The 21,762-nt window shown below is 35.1% G+C and overlaps 1 protein-coding gene and 1 pseudogene across 1 annotated transcript; both read left to right on the top strand.

The window, feature by feature from the left end:
* Positions 1-1,191: 1,191 nt before the first annotated feature.
* Positions 1,192-2,048, top strand: LOC148206346 (uncharacterized; annotated as a pseudogene).
* Positions 2,049-8,079: 6,031 nt separating this feature from the next.
* Positions 8,080-8,885, top strand: LOC148206345 (uncharacterized). The gene is made up of 3 exons (XM_088102918.1): positions 8,080-8,139; positions 8,235-8,369; positions 8,460-8,885. The coding sequence occupies exons 1-3, from the start codon at positions 8,080-8,082 to the stop codon at positions 8,883-8,885; spliced, it is 621 nt and encodes a 206-aa protein (XP_087959044.1).
* The last annotated feature ends 12,877 nt before the right edge of the window (positions 8,886-21,762 follow it).

The following is a 21,762-nucleotide window of genomic DNA, read 5'->3' as shown; positions in this document are numbered from 1 at the left end:
GAGGAGAAGAAACGGTGGTGGTGAGGGGTCATTTATGATTAACGAAGATGTTGGACAGCATGAGCATGAGATAAATGAAGATTACAATACTGATGAATTGTCTTCAAATGTGGATAGTGATGAGGCTATTAGTGAGAATAGGAGGAAGTTTCCAAAGTATAGAGCAGATGATATGACCAAGAGCTTCAAATTTACATTGGGGATGGAGTTTAAGTCATTGAAAGATTTTAAAAGTGCCCTACAGGAGCATAGCGTATTAAATGGCAAAGAAGTGAAGTTTGTTAAGAATGATTTGAAGAGAGTGAGGGCAGTTTGTAAAAAGGGATGTGGTTTTGTAATTATGGCTAGCAAGGTAGGAGGAAGGGAAACTTTTAGAGTGAAAACTCTCGTTGGACGTCACAAGTGTGGAAGGGTTTTTGGTAACAAAAGTGCAAGTGTGCAATGGATTGCACAAGTATTGGTAGACAGATTTGTAAATGTGGGAGGCATGACAGTGAACCAAATCATAGATGAAATCAAAAAGTCATTTAGTGTTGGAGTAACTCCTTGGAAAGCTGGAAGAGCAAAGCAAATTGCTATGGAATCTTTAGTGGGTGATGGAGAACGCAATATGGATGTTTGTATGATTATGTGGCTGAGTTGCTAAGAGTAAAGGCTAGAACATTCAAGATTAAGGTCAATCAACCCCAACCACTTTGCCACCACGGTTTGGGGCATTTTACATGTGTTTAGAGGGCTGTAAAGAGGGGTTCTTAGGTAGTTGCAGGCCATTGGGGTAGATGGTTGTCATTTGAAGACAACATATGGAGGTCAGTTGTTAGTGGCAGTGGCAAGAGACCCTAATGACCAATATTTCCCACTAGCTTTTGCTGTGGTTGAAAATGAATGCAAAGAGACATGGAGGTGGTTTTTGACCCTGCTGCTGGGTGATATTGGGGGCATAGATTTTCAACGCTGGATCTTTATTTCGGATCAGCAAAAGGTAAGTTACTTTATACATCAATATTTTTTCATTCCCTCTTTTATTCAAATTGTTAAGTTACTTTATTAAAGGCTGTTGGCATTTGTTGGCAGGGATTAATGGCAGTATTTGATGAGATTTTGAATGGGGTGGAGCACAGGCTGTGTTTAAGGCATTTGTACAACAACTATAAGAAGAAATTTGGTGGAGGACTACTCATTAGAGACCTTATGATGGGGGCTGCCAAGGCAACATACTTCAGGACTGGGAAAAAAAATGGGTGAGTTGAAGACTGTGAATTGTGATGCTTATAATTGGTTAATGACAATTCCAACTAAATCTTGGTGTAAACATGCATTTAGTGCTTATCCTAGATGTGATGTGTTGATCAATAATTTGTCTGAGTCATTTAATAGTACTATTTTGCTGGCAAGAGACAAACCTATAATTACTATGATGGAATGGATTAGGTCATATATTATGAGTAGGTTTGCAACACTTAGAGAAAAAGTGATCAATATCCTGGTGATGTTATGCCTAAACCGAGAAAAAGACTTGATAGGGAAGTTGAAAGGAGTGGGAATTGGCTTCCAGTTTGGGCAGGGGGTGCTAAATTTGAAGTCACTCATGGCTTTACAATGGACAAGTTTGTAGTTGATATAATAGTCATAGTTGTAGTTGTTACTTTTGGGATTTGGTTGGAATACCTTGTAGACATGCTGTTGCTGCCATACATTATAAATTAGAAAACCCAGAAGATTATGTGCATCCATATTACAAGAAACATGCTTATAACACTTGTTATGCACCTGAAATAATTCTAATCAATGGACAACAACTTTGGCCTACATCCGACACTGCCCCACTACTACCACCCACTTATAAAACACCTCCTGGGAGGCCTAAAAAGTTAAGAAGAAGAGAAGCTGATGAATATGTCAGCCATTCAAAGTTGTCCAAGAAAAATATTGGTATGAAGTGTAGCAGTTGTAATGCATATGGACACAATGTAAGAAGTTGTAAAAAGGGGCAGAAAAGCAAGGTACTTCTTCCTCAACATGTTATTTACAAGTTCATTTATTTATAACTATGTCAAATCTAACTACCTAAGCCTTTCACAGGACACAAGAGGCACATCTGCAATGGGAGAATCTATATCAACTGGAAGGAGAGAATCTGCAAGAAGAAGTGCATCAGGTGGAAGGGGAGGATCTTTATCAACTGGAAGGGGAGGATCTGCATCAATTGGAAGGGGAGGATCTGCATCAACTGGAAGGGGAGGATCTGCATCAACTGGAAGGGGAGGATCTGCAAGAAGAACTGCAGCGGCTGCTGAACCACCTGCATCAACCTCACAAGGTCAAAGAACATCACAACTTAGAGGGGCTGCACATATGCGTCAAGGGGGAAGAAGAACATCCTCAACATTGGCTGCACAATTTCTAGGGTCTCAAGCGAGTTCCAATTGACATCCACAGACTTTTTTTTTGCAATTGGGACCCACTTAGGGAGACCATTTGTAGTGGGCACAGTATTTTTTGGACAACTTGTTTGTCATATAGTGTACCACATCCAATGTTAATTAAAGTACTAGGGGACCACTTCTTGTGTTAATTAAAGTACTAGGGGACCACTTCTTGTGTTAATTAAACTGCTCGGGGACCACTTCTGTAATTTCTTATGTTATTTTTGTTCAATGCAATGCTCTGTACTTGGATGACATTTTACTCTTCATTGTTCACTGTCTATTTCAGTCATTGTGCTTTAAATTACTTGTTGGATTAGTTATTTTCAAAGCAATAGGGGGTTGGCATCTCATAATAGACAGAGATGCTATTTTTGATGTATGTTTTCAGGTTCAATAATCTTGCAAGATTGATGTTATAAGTGAAAAACCTTATCAGGTTCAATACTGGTGCTTTCTGCTGTCACATTGTGCTTTCTGATGTTATAAGTATTTTTGTCACATTTTTATATAAACCATGTCCAAATTACGTTATAACAGTATAATGTTTTTACTGGTTGAGATTTTGGGTGTAACTGATTTTTATAAACTATGTTGTCAAACTCTTTGATTTAAAGTAACAACTATAATCACATAACAGAAATGCACATAACACAACGTAATCACATATGTTGTCCACATTTTATTCAATTTAAAATTTCAAAGTACATCCACAACACAACATTACCAATCTAATTACAATTTATCTTCAGCACAAACATAACACAAAACATCACTGTTAATGCCCATAATGACAATACAAACAAGACCAACACCATTTTGAACTTTTTTCTCTCTTGCTCTAATTTCCTCTTCAACTTGTCCTGCTTCTTCCTTAGATCCAACACAACATTTTCAATACAGACTTCAACTTCTTCACTCCTCCTTTGTAAGCTTCCTTCAATTTTAGAGTCTTCTTCATCAACCCATTCAAAGTAGTTACAACTTAAATTACTCTGCAAAACAAATTACAAATCACGAATACAAACTTCATCACAATAAGTAAAACATTTTCTCACTTACTGCCCAATTTCTACATCTATAAAATAGTCTCCCTTTGTTCTTCAATGTAGTTGCCTTCAACAGCAGCAATATTTCCCCACAACCACAATTTCTTGAAGCTAAGTGAGAGGAGGATCCACATGTTTGGGACATTCCAGAACCAATACTCCTTCGCGTGAAACCATTTCCTCCTCTGTTAGCTTCCATTTCCCTGATACAGTAATTTCCAAACTAAATCAAGTTCGACTACTCCCAACAAAAACCTTATATCCCAAATCCATCCATTCACACGAAACGAAAGACGAAAATGAACTTACGTGACCAACTACACCAATGTTGAAGAAGATGAAATCCAACCTTTTGCGGTTCACCTTCAACCTTCTTTCCAGCTGAAATTATGTGCTCGTCTTTCCTCGTCTTTGATTCGCTTAAGAAGATCCCATCCCTTAGTAAGTATATAAGCCCTTATCTCCGTCATCTCATTTAATCACTAATCAATTTCAATTTAAAATGTAAACACATGTGGCAAATGTTAGAAAGGATACATGTCATCCCACGTGCCTATACGTTAGCCACATCACCCGAATTTTAACGCTGTTTGTTTTGGAGGACCAAAAATAATGGTCTCCTTAAGGACAGGGATCAAATCGTACAAAGTTTGAAATAGGGACGAAAAATAAAAACGCTTGATAGTTGAGAGACTAAAAACATATTTAACCCTTTAATTAATAAGTTAAAAATAAAATATTAAAATACTATTAGAAAATTTTCATTTTAATTTATTAACCAGATTATTAAAAATATCTAAAACTAAAAATATTGTCACATTTTCTTAAAATAATATTCAAATATTTTTTTAATAATAAAATTATCCATAAATTCTAGTCTTTAGATTAAATAAAAAAATACAAAATTTTAAAGAGTAAAAGAAATTAAAAACACTACTTTTAATTCATCAATCAAATTATAAAAAAATACAACTATATAAAATTTGAAAAAAAATAAAATTTTTAAAATTTAATTAATTAAATTATTAAAAACTAATTTAAAACTTAAAAAAATATTTTCATAAAAATTTGAAAAAACATAAAAACTATCATATTTGAAAAATAAAAAAGTAATAGAAAATCAAATGTAAAAGTTGAAAGAGAAGCCAACACGACTTCTAAAAACGGAAATAAAAAAAGGAAAATGATACTTGAACAACCACTTTTGACAACATTTGGACACGAGACAGGTGTCCAAATGGTAGTGGTCCACGTGGAAAAATAAAATGAAAATGAAATATGACGTGGAAAGGGAGTGGTCAGGGGATTGAAGGCCCGCGATTCAAATTTGAAATTCATTTTTGAACAATGCAGAGAGAGAAGTGAAGGTTGAGAGAGAGAGTCTAACCTAGAGAGAGCCCGAGAGAGTTGGAGAAAGGGAGTTCGAGAGAGAGAGGTCCGACGGATTGCTTGCCGGAGTGCCGTCGGACACCGTTGAAGGCCGTCTCGGAGCTATTCAACCCCTCCAGCCGGTTCCGATTCACGGCCGTCGCAACTCCGACGTTGGCGAATGAACCGAAGACGGCGTCGTCTTCCCTCCGGCCCAGCGAACTAGGGGCGCGTTCTGAGTCTCGCTTCGTCCCATCTGCTTCCCTCCTTGTGGTGGACCTTTGCATTGACTGTCGGAGTGCCACCGAAGCATCGCTGGAGTGCCGACGGAGTGTCGACTGTACTGTGGACGAAAAAGAGGGGTTTTTCGGGTTGTTAGTCCCACCCACACATTGTTGTTTGTGTGTGTTCCAACCGGCACACGTTGTGTTCACTTAAGGTTCGTTTTTTTTATTTCAGTGGAATGAAGCTTTAATATATGTATGATGTTGTTTGTGGATGATTTTGGTTATGTTTGATACGTTGTTTGTAAGCTGTAAAAATATGACTTGTTGGATGGCTGTGGAATGTTGTTTATGTATGATGGAGGTGGTTTGTTAATAGTATTTGTTGGATAAATAAATTGTGTGGTGATTGATACTATGGACATGAGAACATAAACATTATTCCTTTGACGGTACTGAAAATGTGTCTCCGAAGTGGGAAAATTTATGGAATAGAGGACCTCCAAAAGTAATGTAATTTCACTTTTTGTGCTTTACCCGTAATCTAGATATTTGATAAGTTATTAGATGAAATAAATGTGGTGGGATGACTTGGGATTTTAGAAGGTCCTTTGATATAATTAATGATACTATGTGTGTGGTTGTCCATTTCATGTTTATCCTTTATAAATTGACATATAATTGAAGTGTAATGGATTTTGTTGTGTTAATGATTTTTATAGATGTTGTTGAAGCATGTTTCAAGGCTTAACAATATAATAACATTTGATAGTTTTTTCTAATTTTGAACTGGATGGTCCTTATCGTGTTCTTATCAAGATGATACCGTATATTTTTAGCCTGTATTCAATTTGAATGAGGTAAATTGAAAAATCTAAATTATCATCCATACATATTAAGACTTGTAAAAAAGTTTTCCAAGATTCATAATCCTTTCCACATACATTTTAGTGATGCATCACTGATATTCATTGTAGTTCAGAGTAAAAGGACATGATTTAGTTTGTTAGCACACTATTTAGTATTTCGGAAAATGTTGTATCTGGCCATAATAAATTACCTATGCCTGGTGCACCATGGATGACTGCATGTGCACCTGCTTTGTTGATGTTATCTTTATTTAAAGTGTGTATTATTCACGTTTGAAAACTCGATTGCGTTTCTGTATGAAGAATTTTTAGATGACAATTCGTTTTGTAAAGAAATTGACATTTTTATAGTAAAATATAATGATTGGAATAAGAATTTTAAGAGAAATGCAAATATAATTGAAGTGTAATGAATTTTGTTGTGTTAATGATTTTTATAGATGTTTTTTGGTTAATCTTACATTGTTTTTGTAATTTTGTTGGATTGGTAGTCATGGATCTAGTTGGCCTTGCTGTGAAAAAAACAAGCCACCCCAAAATGAGAGTGGTCGACCTAGTTGGCCTTTCTGTGAAAAAACTTCAACCCAATTACCCACTTAATTCGGCTTTGGTACCAGTTATGTTGCTGAACCATGAGTCTCACAAAATGTATTTTTATGTGGCAGGAATTTGTTAATAAAATGTTAAGAAAATGTTCCCAAATTACTTATAAGTAGATCAAATGAGGGAAAATAAACAAGCCACCCCAAAATTAGTGTGGTGGACGTAGTTGGCCTTGATGTGCGAAAACTTCAACCTAGGTACCCACTTAATTCGCCTTTGGTACCAGTTCTGTTCCTGTACCATGAGTCTTACAAAATGTATTTTTATGTGGCAGGAATTTGTTAATAAAATCTTAAAAAATTGTTCCCAAATTACTTAGAAGTAGATGAAATGAGGGAAAACAAACAAGCCACCCCAAAATGAGAGTGGTGGACGTAGTTGGCTTGATGTGCAAAAACTTCAACCCAGGTACCCACTTAATTTGCCTTTGGTACTAGTTATGTTGTTGAACCATGAGTCTTACAAAATGTATTTTTATGTGGCACGAATTTGTTAACAAAATCTTAAAAAATTGTTCCCAAATTACTTAGAAGTAGATGAAATGAGGGAAAACAAACAAGCCACCCCAAAATGAGAGTGGTGGACGTAGTTGGCCTTGATGTGCAAAAACTTCAACCCAGGTACCCACTTAATTTGCCTTTGGTACCAGTTATGTTGTTGAACCATGAGTCTTACAAAATGTATTTTTATGTGGCACGAATGATATAAATTAATAAATTACTATTATTTTTTTGTTCTCTTTTTGCTTGTGTTTTAACAAATGCTCACAATCTTTGTTATCATTTCCAATTTGTTCTTTTACTTGATTGTGTTGGTGTAATGTAATTTCACTTTTTGTGTTGGTGTAGTGTGATGAAGGAACTTGGTGAACAAAGTAAAGGACGTGATACAAGGAAGAAGGTACGTAGGATTGTATTTGATTTGCATACATTTGTTGTTTGACTGTATTTAATTATTAAGCATGACTTCGTATGCAGTTAGTGTTCATACACTACTGCAAAACCAAGATGATAGGTCTTTTGAACGAACGGTTGACTTTTGAGCAGAAGGGTTACATTGAGAAGAGTGTTTTTGGTTGGTTGTTATACTTGCCAGTTTGTATTAAGATAGGTAGGAATTTGTTATCTAAGTTATGTGGTCAATGGGTAGATAACATGAGTGGGTTTTATTTTGGTGACAAATTAAGTTTACTGAATTTGATGTCTGTCTGTCGTTAGGGTTGCCTATTATTGGTGAAGTGATAGATTTAAATAAAGTTGGGCATCATAGTGTTTGTAGGGAGTACTTCCCTGAGGGGAAAGTAGATGTGAGAATGGTATATGACTTTTTGTTAGAGGAACATGAAAATTTTCCAATGGAACATTTTTGCAGCTTGTATATATTGGTAGGGATATCAGAGTTCTTGCTTCCCAATCGAAGTGGAGTAGTATTTCCAATTATTTTTGACCTTGTTTGGGAGTTGGGGTGTGTGGCTAAGTACAATTAGGGAAATTTAGTTTTTCAGTATTTTGTTGAAAGTGTGTGTAGTGCTTCAACAACAATGAATAATGAAACAAGCAAAAGCCATATTCATGTTCAAGGATGTGCTTACCTGTTGCAGGTACATGTTTGTTATGTAATTGTTAATCAAAGACAATAATTCGTTATTGTTTTCATCATTTTTATTGTCATTGTTGATGGATTAAAAATTTGCAGGTATGGTTTTGTCACCATTTTGTGACATCGAAGTCCATCTATAGTACACGGGTAACAAAATTCCCAAGGTTGTTGAACTGGATTGATATGAATATTGGGGATAAGTTTATCAAAACTGCTTTGGCAAAGGGATCGGTGAGTAGTTGTTGATTACACGAATGTGTTGGTGCAAAGTAATTTATGATTTGTGTTTTTATGAAATCAAAATTGTTAATGACATTGCAGGTTGTTATTGATGTTGGTGTGACCAAAGAGGAGCTTTGTTATGGTATGGTGAAAGACGCTTGTGAGAAATTTGGTATTCCATTTAAGAAGCAAAATAGAGGAGATAAGGAAAAATTAATTTCTGTTGTAGAAGAACAAACACGGGTAATTGCGGACATGCAAAGTAGTATTAACGATTTAAGAAAGTTGGTTGAAGCAAAAAATGAAGATAAGAATGAAGATTTTGTGGAAGAACCGTTGTGGGGAAGTGAAGATCGTTGTCAAAGTACACCGGCTCAACATGAGCAGCAAACCCCGGTGTTTCAAGGTGGTTTTGAAATGCAACAAAGCCTAATGTATGATCGTATGAAAGCGCAACCCCGAATACGGCTTAAGAGTGTCGTAAAAAGAAGTCCTTATACTACAGATGGTAGAAGAAAACAATGAGTACTTCAATAAGTTGTATTACATTAGGAATTTAAGTTTTAGATAATGTTATGATGTTTGGAATCTTGTTGAAAAAGTTGGTTGAATTTTGAAAACATTGGAATCCTTTTTTGAATTGTCATGATTTGATTTTTGTTGTCTGTAATGGTTTATGACAGAACCAGGGAGTTGAAATGAAGTGGGATGAACATGAAATAAAGTTATTTGAAATGAAGTTTGTATGGTATTGATGGGGAATTTGAGGCATGACTATGGAGTTTTTGGCATGGTTGTTGAAAGAAATTAGGTTTTGGAATTGGTTATTATTTTTGTTACACCAGAAATCATAACAAACAAATTAAATTGAAATATATTGTTGGTCATACAACATCATTGTTCAAACTGAACATTACAAATTGATTAAGTCGATGTTGAACTCAGGTAACCGTGGTGAGCAAAAGTAATAACATTAGTCCCCACTTAATTGAACGATGATCACATTTGTGTTTTGTTAGGTGCATTTGTTGTTTTTTAACATAATTTTGGGACATAGGTTGTGTTATTTATTCATAATTTAGCAACCTTGTTAAAATATAATAATTTTCGGCATGATGGTGAATATCACAACTTGAAACCGTTTATGAAAAAGGTAGTGTACCTTAGTGTGCATAAGTTATAAAGTAAGTACCCAATTATATGAACTACGATCCCACACGTTATTGGAATGTACAATTGCTCTTCGTTCAGAAAATTTACATGCTGTGTGTTTTTTTATTGTGTATTATCATCATTTTTTATGAAATTGACAAGAGTAGTTGAAAACCTTGAAGTCGAAGTAAGTCTACCGTAGTGGGCATAATACATAACACAAGTACCCGTTTATTTGCAGTGTTAAACCACATTTTATTTTAAAGTTACATTTGTTATTTGTGTTAATTATTTGGTGACCTGAGGTGTAATTTACGTTGATGGAAATGGCGGGATGCCGTAACAAAATATTATTACAACATGCAAGTCATTTTGAGGTAGAAAGATGTTTTACAAGTTCACAAACCCCTGTGTGCAAAACTGATAACATAAGTACCCAAATATTTTAACTAAAGTCCTAGTTATGTACAATAATTATATTTAATATTTTGAAGACAATATTTGACTTAGGACATGTGTTTTGATGTGTAAAAAGTCAACAAATATTTAGTAATAAACCTTTTGTTTGTTACAATATTTTAATTCATGTTACACAAAAATTATTGTTTTTTATTATTTATTAGTATATTATTCAGTAAATGGGAAATGTTAGTGATGATTTTTACAACAAATGTTTTATTGCAATGCTTTTAATAAATTTATTTATTTTATTTGACCATACGAAATGAAGTTAAGTAAAAAATAAGCAAGTTGAAGTAGAACAATTGTATGAAGACCAACATGGTTGACACAAAGAAGTAATAATTGGATTTTCATTAGAACATAAATATTGAAAGACACTAACATGAATTCATAATGTAGATTATGCTTTAGACTGAGATTGGATGTATAAGAGTACAGGGACATCCATTAATATAAACTTCAACTATAATGTCATTTCCAATATTGTTAACCTCAAACAGCAGGACGTCTCCCTCCTTCAACCCATATTCCGTGCAAAATTCCTTCCATCCTTTGCCAAACTTTGTTGAATTGCGAGTGACAAAAACCAAAACACTACACATGATGTTGTCCTTCTGTCCAAGGAGCATAACCTGTGTCAAGCCTTTGCTCCTGATAAGATTCCCAAATGCAGTTTGCAAGTCCTGTGCAGTAACAAATATCAAGTAATTGACATTGTGGAATTTATGAAAAGTATATTCCAAAAAAACTTGTATTTACCACGTACCAAATGACTTCCCTGTGATTGTGATTTTGTCAACTTCACCGCAAACAATGAGATATCAGGATAATTGGTAGAATCATAAATGAAAGATTCCCTACTCTCTTGGTACACCACACTCATTTTGGAGTGCCTAATGTCTTCTCGCTCATTTGTTCTATTTCTGAGTAATTTGGAAACAATTATTTAGGAATTTATTAACAAATTCGTGCCACAGAAAGCACAATGGCTAACGCTCCAGGTGCAGGACCAGAACTGGTACCAAAGGCTAAATAAGTGGGTACTTGGGTATAACTTTTTGCACAAAAAGGCCAACTAGGTACTTGGGTAAAACTGTTTGCACATGTAAGTCAATTAAGTACAACAAACTGAATTTCAACTGCCAAATATATTTCTCAACAATTTCTGAAATCAGATTTGATGTGCAACCAATACATAAATATGAATTGTAACAACAAGTGTTCTTTCATCAATAATCCCCAACATTCTACAAAATGCCTAAATCTTGCAACACTTGATTCCTCCGCACGTTGTCCACATCCAAAATCCATTGACAAACATATTGCTCCCTAACTTGTTGTAGTTCTTCCTGCAAAGACAGTAATGCACAAAACATGAACCAAATGCAACATTTGTATGAAAGATCCAGAACATATAAATTTTTACAGCTTACAGTTGTGTAACTGGGCATTGTGTTTCTTTCATATTTCTCAATGTCATCCCACAACTCTATAATTTTCAAAACAATTACTCCATAATCAAATCTACAACAAAACAAGTCCAACATAGCAAGTATGATATTTAACATATCAATTATACAATAAAATATTATATTTACAAAAATCAACATTACAAACATACTTGTTTGGTTGGATTGGAGTATGCAAGTGTTGTACCTCCAATGATGGTTTCTTGTCTTCCGAACAATTCAACAAATGTCCAAAAAGCAATGCAAGATTATGTGCCTGGAAAACAACATACTCCCCTTATAAATTTGTAATTACAAAGTAAACATCAATTACTACACATACAATGACATTGTCAATCTTTTGTCGTTCTTTTCTTTTGTGCCCAAAAGAGTCCAGGGCAAACATTTGTAGTGATGGAATCTTCACAACGGAATAACCAAGTTGTACAAGTATTTTGGATTTACATTCAATAAATTACCATCCTCATTATCATCATATTGTGCCACAATGCATACAAGAGGTGTAACATCCATAACGTCCTCAACATCCTCCTTCTCTTCTTCGAAACAACCACCTACATCACTATACCTGACTGTTTCAAAACATTGGGCTTCCCCATCTGCCCCACCATCAACATGACCATCATCTGCTTTACCATCATCCCCTTCTTCATCATCACCTTCAACTTCATCACGTTCAACATCAACACCACATGTACCACCCTCTTTAAAAAAAGAAGGTTGCTCTGTTTCTTCTTCCCAACACCTACAATTGTAGCCAAAGTTCTTAAATCTTTATTCATTGCAACCATTTTTCTTTGGTTGTCTTCAATTTTCTTCATCTCCACTTCTTCCCAACTCAACCCTAACTCATGTCCATCCTCTTCCGGTATTGGCCCTTGTTCCAAATGAAGGACCGCACGAATGATTGAGTTCCGACGATCCTCCTCCCGCAAAAACCACTCCCAACATATCTATAAACATCCATATATAAGTAATCATTAAATAACAAAAAACACAATTCATGTACTACATATCGTAAAAATGTAAATAAAAATAAGACCTAACTTACCTCTTTCCGTTTAAACAAGTCCTCTATTTTGTTAGACCTTAACTTAAGCGAAGGCCAATTTATTATTCGCGGGAAGACAATGTGATGTGCACCGTCCGCTAAACCCAAACGTTCAACCGCCCATAGCTAAAAAACAAATATTAACCAAAACGATAATCATATAATAAAAAAATTACGGCCACATGAAACGTAATAAAATTTTAAAATTCTTACCTGCAACACTGCAACATTCCCACTGAGACCTAGGTCCCTTATGTCACGTTGCCTTATCATCCTTGACGCATTTCCTAAACTATTTACCACAAATGTGTGCACAGCTTTTGCCCAATTATATTGGTACAAATTATCGATGTTATCTAATACTGTAAAAGGCATGTTACTAACTACCTTTGAATGTCTAGGAAAGTAGAAAACAATAAAACAAACTAAAATATACAAACGACAAACACAATCAACATCCATGTCATTATTTTGTATTAAGAACTTTATCCTATGTATGACATCTTTTAGAGTGAACGACTTTGACGAAAATTGATGACAAACAACAACATCAAAGTTATCATCAAAATTTACATCTAAACCACCAACACCCAACCCTAAACCCATGCAAACATCGCCAACTGTAAATGGTACCATTGTTTGCTTCAAAACAAAACATTCGTTGCGGCAAACCTAACGTCTAACCATTTCCTTGAACAAAGGACTGCAGAACTCAATTGGACTATTCATATAAAGACACCACTTGAATGGAGTCTCCTCGATACGTGTCCTATCACTTTGGCGTAGTATAGAATTAAGGTCGACTATCGGTTTTGTGTCACTCCATGCCCGCAACCGCAACTACAATTCATTTTCAAACAATAAAACCATCATAACCTCTTTTCAAACAAAAAAACCATCATACCCTCTTTTCAAAGAAAGTTATAAGTTTTGATAATATTAAATCTACTTACATTCTTGTAACCTTCTTCTTTTGTGCAATCCATGACTACCAATCCAACAAAATTACAAAAACAATGTAAGATTAACCAAAAAACATCTATAAAAATCAATAACACTACAAAATGCAATAGACTTCAATTATATGTCAAATTGTAAAGGATGAACAACAAATGGAGAACCACACAATATCATTATTTATATCAAACGACCTTCTAAAAAACTCAATTCATCCCACCACATTTATTTCATCTATTTTTGGAGGTCCTCTATTCCATAAACATTTTCAGTATCGTCAAAAGAATAATGTTTATGTTCTCATGTCCATAGTATCAATCACCACACATTTAATTCATCCAACAAATACTATTAACAAACCACCTCCATCATACATAAACAACATTCCACCGCCATCCAACAAGTCATATTTTTACAGCTTACTAACAACGTATCATACATAACCAAAATCATCCACAAACAATACCATACATATATTAAAGCTTCATTCCACTCAAATAAAAAACGAACCTTGGGTGAACACAACGTGTGCCGGTTCGAACACACAGGAAGAAAAATGTGTGGGTGGGACTAACAACCCGGAAAACCCCTCTTTTTCGTCCACCGTACAGTCGACACTCCGGCGGCACTCCGGCGATGCTCCGGCGGCACTCCGGCGGTCAATGCAAAGGTCCGCCACAGGGAGGGAAGCAGGTGGGACGAAGCGAGACTCAGAACGCGCCCCTAGTTCGCTGGGCCGGAGGGAAGACGACGCCGTCTTCGGTTCGTTCGCCAACGTCGGAGCTGCGGCGGCCGTGAATCGGAACCGGCTGGAGGGGTTGAATAGCTCCGAGACGGCCTTCAACGTTGTCCGGCGGCACTCCGGCAAGCAGTCCGTCGGACCTCTCTCTCTCGAACTCCCTTTCTCCAACTCTCTCGGCCTCTCTCTAGGTTACACTCTCTCTCTCTCTCTGAACCTTCGCTTCTCTCTCTACAATTGTTCCAAATTGAATTTCAAATTTGAAACGCGGACCTTCAAACCCTGACCACTCCCTTCCACGTCATATTTCATTTTCAATTTACTTTTCCACGTGGATCACTACCATTTGGACACTTGTCCCGTATCCAAATGTTGTCAAAAGTGGTTGTTCAAGTATCATTTTCCAAAAAAAATACGGAAGTTGAAAAATCAGAAGAAGTCGTTTGTAAAAAGCATAATTTCTCTAAAAAAAAATAGTAAATTGAAGTTGCTCATTTAAAATATAACGTTTATTAGTTTGAAAATGTGTTTGGAAAACATGATTTTGTTTTTCCTTTTTGATATCATATTTCAAAAACACACTTTACTTATTTGTATAAACTTTTAAAAATTTACTCATAGTAATAATTTGATAAAAAAAAATTAAATCGTTTTGACAAAAGCGTAATAAAATTAGTTTGTTGAATGATGGTTTTAGTAAACAAATTTATACGTGTTTTGGGTATAGGATATGTATAACAATATATATATACACTTTTCTTTGTATTTGATATTTATATAAAAATAACATATATATAAACCATTCCATTGAAAATACATTGTAATTACATTTTTATTATATATAAAAATACAATTTTATAATTTTATTATTTTTATAATTAAGTAATAAAATATCATGAAAGTAATACGTTTTAAAATATATAACCGTTAATTTAAAAGAACTATTTAATTATGTTGAAATAAAAAATTATTCAATTACTTAATTTATCATATTACCTAATTAATTTTATTTCGGGTGTTGATTCGAATGTTAGATAGAGGAGTCACTTGTTCTAATGTTATACTTTCTTTTCTCTGAGAATATTTGCTAAAGGTAATATGATGTTAAAGTTCGTTTGAGTTTAATTGATTAAATAATTAATGTTGTAATAAATATGGTAAAAGTTTAAAAATCATATTTTTTATCGATATAAAAATATTTAAATTAACTAGATAATTAGCTGATTTTATTGGATTGTGATCGATTATGTTATTTTGATCACATAATAAAATTTTTATTTATTAATAGATAAAAATATTTAATTAAAAATAATACTAGAAAAAGTTACATCTGTATCAAGATATAGATATATAAATATACAAAATTTTCAATAATCTATTTTAATTATTTTCTTATTGATTAACGTATTCATCTTCCAATTTTAATTTAATTACTTTTTCTAGATGAAGTGAAGTAGGTAAAAGTAAGAGAAATATTATAAGAAAATCACCAATTTATTACTAATAAAAACATATTCAAATAAATTTTGTATTCTTGAATTAAATATTGGTTTAATCACTTGATTTAAATGATTTTAAAAGAAATTAATCTCTTTATTTGGTTGCTTTTGTAATTTCGGTATTTTAAGACATTTCTTTAACTTCAAAAATATTCACGTATGTTTGTACATTTTTTTAAATATTTATAATATTATATTAAGTACATTTTTTAAATATTTATAATTTTATATTAATAGGCGATGATATCGTAATGTCATTAAGTATAATATACATTGATATACATATGTCAATGTTTACCACCACGTTGAACATATTTTTTTCGTTATACAATATTTTTATCTTGTTTGCACGATTTATATAATATGACATACTTTGACAAGTTTTATATAGTTTTTTTTTCTCTATTTATTGTACAATTTTTTGTTCTTCATTACATTTGCAGTGTTTACCCTTCGAATTTAGGTATTTCTTCCTATCTCATTGTCTTTCTCTTATTTTGTTTATTGTGGATATTTTTTGAATATTTCTTCTTTTTTTTTTCATTTTCTTGATTATTTATGTTGAGAGTGTGGTGCAGTTTGTTATTCCACTTATTATTATTTTTTCAATCCTTATGAGTCGTGGTTGTTCATTATGGTAAAAAAGAAGCATCAATTAGAAATTGAATAGCTCATCTTACATAAACAACATTTCAAGATTTCGTTTTATCCGACTCTATTTTTTTCTTTATAGCCAGGACCACTGTAAGATGTATAGCTAGAACATAAAAGACAAATATGAAAAAAAGAAAAAACTAAAAAAGAAGAAGAAAAAATTACAGTTTGTTATATTTTAAAATTAAAACAATTATTTACTTAAAACTATTTAAATTTTATTTCATAACACTATAACTGACACATTTTCCCACCTTTATAATTTAGTTACTTTTACTAGTTTATAACTTTTAGTCTATCTTTAGGTACAATAGTATTTACAAAGTAAGTAAAAATTATATCTATCATAAAGTGGAGGCAATGATTCGCAAAGTGTGCGGGAAAACAAATAAGAGAGAAAATGAAGTGAAAGCTTTGAATGAACTGAAGAAAGATTGTAATTAGAGATTTACATTTGTTATTTGTTATGATAGGTATAAGGAACCAACAATTATAATAGAATTTTACTATGACACTGGTCAAAGTTTCATCTCTTTTTTATTTTTCATTTTATTTTCTTCATGTAAGGAGTAAAATAAAAATAACAATCGTGAATGCAAAAGAAGAAATACTCTTTATATATAATAATAAATATTTCATTTTCATGTCTTCATAATTATATTTATATTGTAAAAGGTAAAATAAGAATAATAATTGTGTTAGAATAAACAATAAACATTTTCGTTTTCAGTTATATTCAGTTCATTTCATGTATATAAAAGCTGTAATCACATATTGTAAAGGTTAATAAAATTTCTTAGAAGATATTCACTACCTTGAGTGTCTTCATTTGCTCTATGTCTTGTTTTTTGTTTTGCTCCGGTGTGCGGTGGCTCTGGCCGTCTCTGGTGGAAGAAGGTGGAACCCTAACAGAGTACTTCTTTCTGCTCTTTCTCTCTCTCTCTAAAACTCTCGACATTTCTAATTTCTCTCTCTTGTCACGTGGTAGCATTGCTTTTAATCACCAGAGATATTTGGTTTGGTGCTTTCTCGTTTTTGCCTCTAAGTCTAATATGGTATCAAGAACATAGGTTGTATTTCTTGGTGTGTGTATGTGTGTGTGTGTGCGTGTGTTAAGTGGGTGTGTGTGTGTGTGTGTGTGTGTGTGTGTGTGTGTGCGTGTGTGAAATGGGTGTGTGATCTGTGACTGGAATTGTGTGTATCAAGAAGAGGAGAAAGAAGGTTTCTTTGGGTGTGTGAAAATCAAAGAAACTACAAGAATCTAGCAAGAAAGGATGGCGGGAATTGGAGGAATACAGGGACCATTGCCAGTGTTTGATGGGAAGTAGTTTGATGACTGACGCATCAAGATGCAAACCATCTTTGGCTTCTAGGATGTTTCAGAAGTGATAGAAGATGGATTACCTGAATTGAGTGGAAGGGCTTCTGAAGAAGAGAAGAAGAGTTACAAGATGCAAGTGAAACTGGACAACAAGGCAAGATTCTTGTTATACTAGTGTGTTAGCCCAAAGATCTTTAACAAGATCTCCAAGGCTGCTACTGCTAAGGAGGAATGGGACATCCTAGTGAAGACCTATGGTGATGGAGACAAGAACAAGAAGGTGAAATTGCAGGCATTAAGAAGACAGTTTGAGATTCTAGTCATGGATGAGAGTGAAACCGTGGCAGAATATTTTGACAAGGTACAAGAATTGGTGAATAAAATGAGGGCATGTAAAGATAGGATTTTTGATTAGTATATTGTTGACAAAATCCTAAGAACTCTAACATCCATATTTGACAATGTTGTGGTGGCTATTAAGGAGGCTAGAAATATGGAGATCGTGGAAATTGAGGAGCTGTTGCACTCATTAGAAGCTCATGAGTATCGCATCAATGAGACCAAGTAGTGCCAAGAATAGGCCCTACATGCCAGATCTCAGTTTAAAGGGAAAAAGGGGTTCAAGAAATGGAGTAAAGGTAGTAAGAAAGGTATATTCACAGGAACAACAAGGGGAAGATTCCAGTGAATCTGAGAAAGGAAAAAACCAGAAATCTGGAGAAGAATGGAAGTTTGACAAGAAGAAAGTCAAATGTTACAACTGCCAAAAATATGGTCACTATGCTAAGGAGTGCTGGAAGGGAGAAGGGGCGAAGAATAAGCCCAAGAAGAGGGTTAATCTGGCCCAGGAAGAAGATTCAGACTATGAAGCAATGATCTTGATGGCCAATAATGATGAAAATCAACTAGAAAATACCGTGTGGTATTTAGACTCTGGATGTTCCACTCACATGACCGGGAGAAATGATTGGTTTGTGAGAATGCATGGGGTTGAACATGGTAAAATTAGATTTGCAGACAACAGCAGCTTGGCTGGAGAGGGTTGTGGTAGGGTGGTTTTGAGAGGTGAAGATGGAAGAGAGGTGATAATTAAAGAGGTACTGTATGTTCTTGGCTTGAAGACCAATTTGCTAAGCTTGGGGCAGCTTTTGCAAAAGGGTTACATGATGAAAATGGAGAACAATTGCCTTAGTGTTTTCAATCAGAATAGGAAGATTATTGTGCAGGCACAACTGTCATAGAACAGAACATTTAAGGTGGTGATGGAGGCAGTACATCAGTGTTTTACTGCAACAGAGAGTAAGGAAGAACGGTTGTGGCACCTCAGATTTGGACACCTAAACTTTAAAGATCTATCCCAGTTAAGCCAGAAGAGTATGGTAATTGGCTTACCAAAGGTGAACATCCCAGAAACAGTGTGCAAGGAGTGTGTCCAATGCAAATAGACCAGGGGTGTTTTTAAAAAATTCTTACCTCAAAAATCTGCAAAGAAGCTTGGGGTGGTCTATTTAGATGTGTGTGGCCCTATACAAGTAGAAACACTTGGGGCCAGTAGGTATTTCTTATTGTTCATTGATGATTACACCAGGAAATGTTGGGTCTACTTGTTGAAAAGAAAGGGGGAGGTGTTACAGATGTTTCAAAAGTTTAAAAATGTTGTTGAAAGGCAAAGTGAGAAGAAGCTGGAAGTCTTGAGAACAGACAGAGGATGAGAGTATATCTCCACTAATTTCAAAGACTACTGTGAAAGAGAGGGAATAGTTCATGAAGTTACCCCTCCCTACACATCACAACACAATAGGGCAGCAGAGAGGAAGAACAGAACCATATTGAATATAGTTAGGTGCATGCTGAAGAGTAAAGGGCTGCCTAGTTTCCTATGGGGTGAGGTTGTACTGACAGCCACCTACATTTTGAATTTGTCTCTAACAAAGAGACTGAATGGTATTACACCCGAGGAGGCCTGGACAGGAGTGAAACCAAATGTCAAACATCTGAAGATTTTTGGTTCTCTATGCTACAGACATGTGTCTGATCAGTTAAGGAAGAAGTTGGATGATAAAGGGGTTTCATTGATTCTGATGGGCTATAATGCTACAGGGGATATAAGTTGTATGATCTTACAACAAGGGCAGCTTCTATTAGCAGAGATGTTGGGATATGGCAGTGGGAATCAAATGAGAAAGAAGGACCAATCATTGTGTTGGAGGATGAACCTGCAATAGTGGAGTCAGAGGCATGTAGGAGGGAGGAGAGTGTTAGAAGATCATCTAGAATCACTCAGCTGCCAACACACCTGAGAGATTATGATCTAGCCTATGATGCAACCATTTCATCAGAAGGTAATTTTGTTCACTATGCCTTAATAGTAGAAGTTGAACCTGTGGAGTTTGATTAAGCAGTGAGGGATGAAAGGTGGTACAAGGCTATGCAGGAAGAACTAGATTCAATAGTGAAGAATCAAACCTGAGAATTGACAGAGTTGCCTCCCACCAAGAAGCCAATAGCACTTAAATGGATTTATAAGTCCAAGATAAATCCACAAGGTGTGGTGATTAGATACAAGGCCAGATTGGTGGCCAAAGAGTTCTTACAATAGGTTGGGATAGACTATGGAGAGGTGTTTGCACCTATGGCCATAATAGAGACAATTAGATTGGTGGTCTCCTTGGCAACACAGTTCAACTGGACTTTGCATCAATTAGATGTAAAGTCTGCATTCTTGAATGGTAACCTGGAGGAAGAAGTTTATGTTGTTCAGCCTCAGGGATTTGAAGATAAGAGACATCCAAATAAGGTGTACAGATTAAAGAAGGCTCTATATGAGCTCAAGCAGGCTCCAAGGACTTGGAATCAGAGAATAGATGGGTTTATGAGCAACATTGGGTTTGAGAAGTGTGCTTTTGAACATGGAGTGTACGTTCAGGGTTGTCAGCATAATAGGAGATAAGAGAAGTTGATAGTGTGTTTGTATGTGGATGATATGCTAATCACAGGGAGTAGTGAGGAGAAAATCACTGATCTCAAAGTTCAAATGTTACAGGAATTTGAAATGAGTGATTTGGGGCGGTTAAGCTACTTCCTTGGGATTGAATTTACCAAAAATGATGGTGGAATGTTGATGCATCAGTCCAGATATGCATTGAACATGTTAACTAAGTTTGACATGCTTCATTGCAACTTTGCAAACACTCCAACAAAGGTGAGTTTGAAGTTGGAAAAAGACCCTGAAGAAGAAGTTGTTGATCCTACTGAATACAGAAAGATGGTTGGAAGCCTAAGGTATCTATGTAATACTAGGCCAGACATCAGCTACAGTGTAGGTTTTATTAGTAGGTTTAAGCAGAATCCAAGAATTTCTCACTTGAATGTTGTTAAACGAATCCTGAGATACTTAAAAGGTAATACAACTTTGGAATATTGTTGACGAGAGGGGAACCAGGAGGAGAGGTACGAATTAATGCCTACTCAAACTCAGATTGATGTGGAGATAAGGATGATAGGAAGAGTATTGTTGGGTACGTGTTCTTTCTGGGTGGAGCACCAATCTCATGGAGCTCTACAAAAGAACTAGTAGTGGCTCTTTCATCTTGTGAGGCATAATACATTGCTGCCTGTGAAGGCACGTGTCAAACAACTTGGTTGTGTTCATTGATGAAAGAATTGAAGATGGAATTAAAGGGGAAGGTCAGACTGCTTGTGGACAACAAGTCAGCCATAGACCTGGCCAAGCATCCTACATCGCATGGGAGGAGTAAACACATCGAGACTCGGTTCCACTACATAAGAGAACAAGTCAGCAAAGGGAAGCTCGAAGTGGTATATTGTAGATCCGAAGACTAGATTGCAGATATACTCACCAAGGCTCTTAAAGGTGAACACTTTCTAGTTCTTAGAAAGCATATCAGAGTAAAAAAAGGTGGAGATCAGTGAAGATTAGCAGAAAGGGGTTACGAAAGCCTAGGGTTTTCGTCGTAGAGAGGAGATCTACTCAGTGGAAGATGGTTTCACGATTTCAATCAATGAAAAAGAGGGTTTTCTTCGAAAATCATGTTTTTGTTTAGGAGGAGTGTTAGAATAAACAATAAACATTTCAGT

This window comes from Vigna umbellata, chromosome 1, assembly GCF_029865625.1.
Source record: "Vigna umbellata cultivar VRB3 chromosome 1, Vumbellata_1.0, whole genome shotgun sequence".
Lineage (NCBI taxonomy): Eukaryota > Viridiplantae > Streptophyta > Magnoliopsida > Fabales > Fabaceae > Vigna > Vigna umbellata.
The sequence above is the reverse complement of the archived record's forward strand: the minus strand, read 5'-3'. Positions and strand labels throughout refer to the sequence as shown.